Source organism: Penaeus vannamei, chromosome 12 (assembly GCF_042767895.1).
Source record: "Penaeus vannamei isolate JL-2024 chromosome 12, ASM4276789v1, whole genome shotgun sequence".
Taxonomy (NCBI): Eukaryota; Metazoa; Arthropoda; class Malacostraca; order Decapoda; family Penaeidae; genus Penaeus; species Penaeus vannamei.
The window spans coordinates 36875133-36885132 of NC_091560.1; the positions used below are offsets into that span (position 1 = coordinate 36875133).

At 34.7% G+C, this 10000-nt stretch overlaps 1 protein-coding gene across 8 annotated transcripts in view; it reads right to left on the reverse strand.

Annotated features, from left to right (window-relative positions):
* Nucleotides 1-280: 280 nt before the first annotated feature.
* Nucleotides 281-10000, reverse strand: part of LOC113800412 (ubiquitin-conjugating enzyme E2 W) — a 165014-nt gene continuing 155294 nt past the window's right edge. For 6 of the 8 annotated variants that reach the window (XM_070128255.1, XM_070128253.1, XM_070128252.1 and 3 more), the window contains 5 exons: nt 8539-8630; nt 7375-7477; nt 7039-7194; nt 5768-5843; nt 281-5473 (listed from right to left, as the gene is read on the reverse strand). In XM_070128255.1, coding sequence (XP_069984356.1) covers nt 5460-5473; nt 5768-5843; nt 7039-7194; nt 7375-7477; nt 8539-8630 — 441 coding nt within the window. In that variant the 3' untranslated portion in view covers nt 281-5459. Of the gene's footprint in view, nt 5474-5767; nt 5844-7038; nt 7195-7374; nt 7478-8538; nt 8663-10000 lie in introns of all 8 variants that reach the window. The other 2 variants (XM_070128258.1, XM_070128257.1) reach the window with 2 other exon arrangements.

Here is a 10000-nt window from a genome sequence, read left to right on the forward strand (position 1 = left end):
ATTTGAACTCTTTATTGTCTGACAAATTGACTAGTAACATTTATGCTTATTATTGACTCTAATTGTTACATTCCATGTTCGGTTACCCATCCCTGAAGTTCATATTTACTATGCTTGCTATTAGGGTTTGAGGGCCTCTTAGAAATGGCACTAAATGTATGCTTTAATAAAATAATCATGCATTTGATTCACAGTAGCTACCCTCCTCCCACACACATACACTGAAAAGGCTTTGTTTATATATTTTTTATCTACAAAAAGGGTTGATTGAATATCAGCATAGGCAGTGGTATTTATTGTAATTCAAAACAAATCCTGAATAAAAATATTGCTACAGAGTACAGAATAAGAAATCCGAAGGTATATGAAGCGAGAAACCATTACCAAATCAGATACCAAAAGCCTTAATTGATTATCTTGGCCTACTACAGCTTGTCCTGAATATACAACATATGCACCATTTCTAGAATACTGAAAAAAGCACAGGAAAGATTTTAATTCTTTGGCTTTACAAGAAAAAGGATGAGTAAATTTAGAGCTTGGGTATTGTTTTTATATTATTCTTTTGTTATAATTTTAGAGAATGAATATATATAATTACTTTTGCTATACTTTCACCAGTCTTTTTATTTTTATTTTTTTTTTTAGAAAGACAAGGATTTAATACCTGGTTGATCTTGTTACCGGATCAGTGTTTAAATTTTAGTACTTATAAAAGGAAATCTAAACTCTTTTCCATACTATGGCATAAGATGTTAGATACCAGGTCAGAAAAATAGCTCCACTATGTCATACCAAAAAAATGTATTTGCCTATGGCCAAACATGTCACATAATAAATACCTGTTGATATACCTCCCTGAATATTGCAATTGTATAACAGATAAAGCTGTAGTCATGGTCTTTGTGGGAAGTCAATCCTAGGTATCTAACAAAACTTTTATCATATTTTACACTTTGAAGGTACTGTACATAATTTATCACTACTAGACCATAATTATACCATCTATAACTTTTAGTGTGTAGTGTATGGACTGAGTATTCAAGACACTAATGAGAAACTCTAATATATTTGATTATAATTTTTGTAATTTGAAAAGAGGAACTTCATAGTGGACAGAAAAATCCAAAATCAAATACAATTTCTTAAATAGAACAAAATAAACCAGGTTATTGTCGCATACAAAAGAAATTAAATGATTAAGCATCATTTGTAAATATTCATTGGAATGAATGTTAGTCTTTAATCTAAACAAAAAATTAATTTGATGTTATATATTGTGAATAATTAAGCACTGTTGTATTAATAAGATCAGAAAAATTCTAATAGGTACCCTATGTGATGATGATTTAAATGCCATTAGTAATCATAATAGCAGTAGTAGTAATAATAGTGAAGAAAAAAGAAAAAAATGCTGGATAACAAAATACAGAAAAAAACACAGTTTACAATCAAAATAGGTTTACAAAATGGAGAAAAAACAGTTTCTAAAACTTCCTGGACATTTTACCTAGGTCCAAATGCAAAACTGTTACCTTGCCTTTCTATAAACCTATTTTATGTTCTGTGGATTTTTCTGTCTTAGTAATGATAAAGAAAATGATGATGATGTTAATGATGAGTACAATGTTAAAGATGATAATGTTAATACTGATGATAATAATGATGATGATCAATATGATGTTAATGATGATGATGATGTTAACGATGATGATGTCATTTGATGATGATGAACATGTTAATAATGATGATGATGGTGATGATGATTGTAATAATAATGATAATAATAATATATAGTATAATATAATAATAATATAGTATAATATAATAATAACATAGTATAATAATAATAATACATAATATGATAATTCTAATAATAGCAAAAATGATAGATCATAATAATGACTGCTAATTAATATGATGATTATGTTAAGCAAAAGACAAAAATAAACACAAATAATAATTTGTTTTAGACAATAAGGCAATTTGCAACTGTGAATGTAAAGGCAGTATATTTATATACTAATGAACATAAAAATAAGAACAACAATAATAATAATGCTGATGATGAGGATGGTGTTCATAGCAAAGTATGGTGATAATAAGACAGATAATAAAAATATGATGAAAATAATAATAATAACAATAATAATAATAATAGTAATGGTAATGATAATGATAACAAGAAAGATAATAATGATTAAAATAAAAGAAATGATTATAACAATGATATATTATTAACCCATTGCCACCAGCAACATGTAATGTGCACTGTGGAATATATTTACACACAAATGACTCCACAAGTGCTTAGCCTCAAAGGAATAAATTGTAGACCTATGTGACCTCACCTGATTTCCTCCCTCCTGTAAATGTACTTTCTATACTATTAACATTGATACAGATATTGTTTTTTAATATTTTTTTTATAATTGTAATGTTATTAATAATACTAATGACATAAAATATTTAAAAATATTTTCAGAATCAAAGAAAAGGGTAAACAGGTGAGACAGGAAGGACTAGTAATTGACTCCTTGGTGATTAAGCACTTGTGAAGCCGTCTGTGTGTAAATACCATTAATGAACTAAAATCACAGTGGGCATGGACAGGCATGTGCATGCCATCCCTGATACCAATGGGTTCATATAATAATTTTTATTATATTAATATTACCATTATTAATTCTGAAATCAATGATCATATTCAGTGACATGAAATTCAGATGGTGTTAAAATAGTTTCACATTCTGAAATCATTATTTATTACAGTAAGTACAATGATAAAAAACACTTGCAACAAAACTATAATTGATGGAATGATGAACTTGACAAGTATTGAAGATGGAATTCCTAAATCACTACATTCAACAATATTATCAACTATGCAAACCATTCCCTGTAATGCTAATATTTTTAGAGGAGGTGAAAGTAATACACGGAAGCCAATATAGAATATTATTTTGAATCTGTTCAACATACTTCAGCTTTTAAAAGAAAAGAAAAGAGGTGAAAAGTAAAAGTATTGATTTATAATGAAACAAATAAGTATTTAATTGCCATTATAATGAAATAACTTCACACTAGGGTTGATTGTATCCCAACATGATTCTGAAAACCATCAAATTACTAGATGTTTGAAACATAAAACATTAAGAAATAGGAAAGTCCTTAGGAATTAATGTGTTTACAGAAGCATAAATAATGTATATGAAACATGTGTAAACAATTCACATAATCATCTGAAAAATACTCACAATCACTAATAAAAGCAAATGTTCATGACAAATGATTATGCTATTGAAAAAAATGACACCCTGTGTTTTGATGCAAAATCACTCCGTTGATTACATATAGAAATATTATGTCAGTCTTTAGAAAGTAATATTTGATTATCAATTTATAATACTGCAGTATTGGAAATACTGTACAACTACCTTAAGAAAAAAAATCACAGAACCACATGACAATTGGCCATTCATTTTACAGTACAATACTATCCTGTGATATGCATTAACAACACTGAAAATTCAGGAGTGAAGATCTATCACAATCTGAGAATCATCACTAGCAGGCTAGACTACTACCTGCTTGCAGTTTTATCTGTGGTACTGGGTACTGGCAATGGTCATATTTCAACCCTAAGAGAAAAACAAATCAAAGTGATAGAGAACATAGTTGGAAAATGAGATGAAATAATAGTCATCATTATTCTGTAATATTAACTGTTAAATTTTAAATTAGCTCTCACTGTGGATGTGTTTTCTTTCACTCGTTGACATGTTAATGTGTTTTTGTTATCACTGACTTCAACATCTCAACATATGACTTCAACATCTTTATTTGAGTATTGCTGATTCAGCTTTGTATAAGCAAACAAAAATATGCTTTGATAGATGGGAATTGTCAGAGAAACAAACTAAAATCACCGTTTCAGCAAAACTGTGAAAAAGGAAATTTAAACAAAAATAAGGATTATCTGTATCACTTGACTGCAAAACTTTAATCTAAATATGGCAATGTGTAGTATTATGTTGAAAAAACATCCTCTATACAAGAATCTTACTGAACATCTTTATCTGGTACCTTAAAGTAGAAGAAATATCACAATACAATGAATTTTGGAAAGTATGTCACAGCTTTAAAACACTTAACTTACTTGTTAAATAAATCAAAAAGAAAATTGGATAGAAATGAGATGGGTGAACCAAAGGGAGATCACTATAAATGATGCATTCTCTCTGTTCATACTTTAAACTAATGTATGGAGTTGCTAGGTAGTGATATGCTGTCAAAGTGTTATCTGAGCGAAAGTATAACTGCACAACTCACATACAGTAGAATGCACCAGTGCAGAAAAGATGCCAGAAGGCTAAATCAAATTTGCAACAAATCCAAGGCCTAAATTCTTAAATATTATGAGAAAATAAGTCACAAAGTCACTGAAATTTGAAAGCCATAAATGCAAGGTGCAAATTTTCATGGTTTTATTTGAACCTGGAATGTCCTTTTATCTCAGTGCATTTCATCTAATAATCTACAGGGATCTGTGTGAAACCCCATGAAATTAAGAAAAACAGTAAAATGATTTTTGTTTTCATTAACTTTTCATCAAGATAGAACTCCTTTGGCATCAAAGCTCTTGGTTCTACTAAAGTATAAATTAATATCCATTAATTTTGGGTACCTACAAACACCTGCTACCTCATAGAACAACTGTTATTTAGCTGAACTGTTGTGTCTATTGAGAGATAATAAGGTACTCACTGATGTATGACTGGCCTAAGTTATAAGTTGCTTTGTGCAGATGCTACACTAAAGGAGTTCTATAACACTTGGTAGTTACAAACAGAACTTCATCATTCTCCACCTATGATACTTTCCTTTCCTCAAAGTAAAATTTAAGAACTTTGGCCTCAAGGATCATCATTACTCCATGTTGTATCTGTATAATAAAAAATCTTACTGCAGCATCACAAAAATACTAAAAAGGTTTTATAATAACACTGGTTGACTTTGCATTTATTTTCAGTGTAGGTGGCAAAGTATTGCCAAAGAGATTTATATCTCTAAATCTAATATTCAAAAATGAAGCACTGTCTCATTCATCCTCTTCTTTCAATAAAAATCATACATATGTTATGTCATCTAGTAATGCCTAAATATTCACTTGCACTCCTAATTTCCAGTAATTTCCATTTTGTCACTATAAAGGGGGATTGTGAGCAATGCACAGCAGATTTCTTTCATCCTTCAGCTCACACAGTGTCTGTAAACCATAGTTCTGCACACACTTGATGTACTTTACACGCACTTTGTCTACAGTTCTTATACAATCAGCACCTCTAAAGTTTATGACATAATGGCCTATCACCCAGCAGTGAAGATTTCTCTTTTTCGTTAGCACAGACAATCATCACTGAAGGTCAGGGGCTAATGACGCAATCAGAATCATGGTATCATACTGTATCATCTGTAAACAAGAGAGAAAAATACAATTTTAAGATAATCATGTCACATCTGTAGCGAAGAATGCAAACTTGCAAAAGGAACTAAAGAGAAAACTTCAACTTGAAAAAGAACTGATGTGAATACAAATCAACAAAATCATTCTCACATGACATTTGATATATATAGCAATCAAGATATCTAATACACCGAATGACATAAATTGTTATATGAAACATTAACATCAAGTAATTTTTCTTAAGGCTTATGAAACAACATAATATCTTTTATATAATATACAATGTCTTCTACTACTTACCATGATACCACCATTTTGTTTTTTTAGGATTGGCACTGCATGTTTTCACGTAGTAACTATTATCTGGTGGCCGTTTCTGCAAAGTAAAAATCACATTAGCTGTAGCGATATTAAGCTAACATCCATATTTACCTTACAATTTCAGAGGACTATTAATCCTATCCATATGGAGGGAGAGAGAGAGAGAGAGAGAGAGAGAGAGAGAGAGAGAGAGAGAGAGAGAGAGAGAGAGAGAGAGAGCGATGGCGAGAGAGAGAGAGAGAGAGCAATGGCGAGAGAGAGAGAGAGAGAGAGAGAGAGAGAGAGAGAGAGAGAGAGAGAGAGAGAGAGAGCAACGGAGACAAAGAGAGAGAGAGAGAGAGCAATGGAGAGAGAGAGAGAGCAATGGAGAGAGAGTGAGCGAGCAATGGAGAGAGAGAGAAAACAATGGAGAGAGAGAGAGAGAACAACGGAGAGAAAGAGAGAGAGAGAACAACGGAGAGAAAGAGAGAGAGAGAGAGAGAGAGAGAGAGAGAGAGAGAGAGAGAGAGAGAGAGAGAGAGAGAGAGAGAGAGGGGGGGGGGGTGACGAATATAACGATGGTGGAAACATGTAACATTCTACTTGTAATATTACAATAATGATAATGATGATGATAATAATATCAACTACACAGTTACCTAATAGCAATAATAACATTATCGAAGACCTCATCCCACCCACTCTCGATTCCCGCCCTCACGAACCCAACCCAAGCCTCAGGGCGCATTTTGTTTCCTTCGCGAGTGGCCCGATCCCATGAATACTCTTTAAACGCAGACACGCCTATACACTCCAATAAATGCCAAGGAAACTGTACATATGCCTGCCTATCAGATAAACAGATAGATATATGTTTATTTGTGTGTGAACGTATCCATGGGTATGGAGATATATGTTTATTTGTGCGTGAACGTATCCATGGGTATGGAGATAAGTGTGTGAACGTATCCATGGGTATGGAGATATATGTTTATTTGTGTGTGAACGTATCCATGGGTATGGAGATATATGTTTATTTGTGTGTGAACGTATCCATGGGTATGGAGATATATGTTTATTTGTGTGTGAACGTATCCATGGGTATGGAGATATATGTTTATTTGTGTGTGAACGTATCCATGGGTATGGCTATTTCATCGGGTCGGGTTTCTCGCTACTGCAACAAACCAGCCGCTCTTTCATTCGCAAAAGTGATCGATGGGCGTGCGGGCGTGCGGGCGTGCGGGCGTAGGGCTGTCCATCGCACCCACCTTCTCTTTACACGAGGAGAGCATGGAGATAATTGACAGACAGATGGCTTGGACAGACAAGGCCGGCGACCAGTCCTCCGTCAGGATGCTCAGGCAGATGTGGCCGTTGGAGTATATGTGTGGGTGGACCGGAATGTTGTCGCCGACGAAGATCACCTGCGGGATTCGAGGACCTCGTTATTACGGACTGGCCCTTCAAGGGGGAGGGGGGCTGATGCGCTTTTTATTCAACATTTTTTAAAAATCCACAAACAAATGAATTTCAAATACTGCAACGTATGCATTACACAGACAGACAGACAGACACACACACACTTAAAAAAACGTGCACCTTACCTCCGGAGAATCAAACGGATATTTAGGCGAAAATTTGAACTGTAGCTGGAACTTCTCTCCCTCGTACAGGGTGCCGGCCGCGCCCTCCATGTGGACCACCCACCTGGGAAGAGAAAAGAATATGTACACTGCTTCCACAATCGACAAAACATTGAGACAACTTAAACACAAGCCAAAGTATGGGAGATTTGAATGTATTACAACTCGTTTTTGCCTTGTATGGGTACGCGAGGCAAGAATCGCAAGCCCCGCAGCAATCATTCACATGGCAGTAAACAATAAGATAGGACAGGGACATCACGTGACAAAACTATTAAACAACACCGGGTCCACACTTTGCCCGTGAGCGCCTAGCAAACAAACAACATCCAGAAAATAACGGAACGTGGCATAACCTGAATACAAAACGACTGTAAGGAATTTATTCTAGCGGCAGAGAATTTATTCCGTGCATTTTTACGAGTATATTTGCGCCTGTTACTATTGACGAGTGGCTCACGGCGAACACCAGCAACGCAAAGTCTTTAGTTAAATGAATAGCGTGAAATATACCGCTCACAAGCAAACTTTCCACTTGTGCCGGCATATTAATTAAATATCAGTAGAGTCAAAGTGTTATGACTATTTTTACACAGAGAAGACAGCCAAAACCATAGACATCCTCGGTAAACATCGCACTGACTGATGAAGCCTTATCTCTCACTATACATAAAACATGCTAAATAAAATTCAAATTCTCTTTTTTTTTGGCTCGCTGTGACAGGCTCAAATGCAGGCGAAGCTAACCGTGTAGCAAAACTATGCCAATATTATGTGCAAATATTTGTTGCGGTGGGTATAGTAAACACGATACTGTAATATGAGGGTGTTCTCAGATAAATGCTTTTGTTAAATGTTTTGTCATCATAAAATTTCATCCACAAACTTGTCATAAAGCAACTGTAGATAGTTTGGTTTGCTATACTTTTTCTATCAGTATTTCTTTGTCAATACTTAAACCACTTTCTCCGCAGAAAGTACCGCTTATTCTACCTAAATAAACACACTATAAGGCCTTCAACACAAAACACATTCAGTACAAAGAAAAAATAACACATCCGGAACACTGCAGGATTTACCACACATTCCACAAAATAAAACATACAAAAAAACAACAGAACTCACTCAGTCAGTTTTGTGTGTGCGGTGTCCACGTCTACGGTGACTCCCGCAGGTGGTTCCTTCAGGAGAGACATGAGTTCCTTCTGTAGCCGCTTCTGTTGGGGGAGACAAGGACCTCGTAAAGGAACTGACGGTGTGGGGAATTCGACAACAAATAAATACATTCAAGAAATAAATATATTCAGCCAATAAGTGTACTGCACACGTACCAACAATGTACAAACGCAAAACTAACCAATAATGAAATAATTTAGCGGGACAGACCAGTAAATCATCCATTAAGTGCATTCGAGAAAGTGACCGACAATCTCCCAATAAAAAAATAATCGAGGCAGTAATTCTGCGATAAAACACATTAGAGGCATCAACCAACAGTTCAGCAATAAAACAGGCTAATCCACATTTCCTTAACACGCGAAGCACCTGCCCGGAATCACGTGAGGATCTGGGCGTGTGGGTGACGCCTTTTCCCTCGGGATACGCAACACCTTGTAAAAAAACTTACATATTTAATAATAATGGTAGCGGAAGATATCAATCACTGAATAATATGTTCTTATAGTTTCCCATACAAAACATACATATGTGTTAATAATGGTACCGGTACACATCAGTCACTGAATATTATGTTCTTATAATTTACTTTATAAAAATACTTATTTGTTAATAATGGTACCGGTGCACATCAATCATTGAATATTATGTTCTTATAATTAACCTTATAAAAATACTTATTTGTTAATAATGGTACCGGTGCACACCAATCATTGAGTATTATGTTCTTATAATTTACCATATAAAAAGATACATATTTGTTAATAATAGTAACGGTACACATCGAATATTTAGTATTGCGTACTTCTAATCTAATCTATAAAAATGCAGATTTGTCAACAATAGTGCCGGACCACATCAAACACCGAGTATTGAGTAATAAGTTGGCATATTACTCTCCCAATGCTAAATCCCCCTACGAGCTGCCCTAATATCAGTGTATTTATATTAAATGAAATGCAGAGCATCGAAGACTCCATCCTCACTGAACCAAATGCACTCCCGTTGGTAATGCGTAACCCTCTCTATTGCCACGGAGCAATGACGACTTTCCTGACGAACGCAACACCACTTTTCCCTCTACGAAGACGAAGGATTTAGAGATCATAAAAAAAGAAAAGGAAAGAAAAGAAAAAAAAAAAAAAAAAAAAGGAGGCGAAACCACAGCGGAAGATTTCAGTACGAACGAGCTGTAGTGGCCTTTGGGTTGCCTACAGAACGGACAAGGAAGGGTCCGCGTTTCGTAAGATGTGCACAGGGAACCGAACGTACACTCTGACCAGGTGTAAGACAGACGGTGAATTTCGTTTTGAAAGCCATGCGACGCCTAAGTATCCGTTTCCGCAAATGACGTCACGGACTGAAGGTTTTCGTGGCGTGGATGTCCCTATGACAAAAAGATACTAGACCA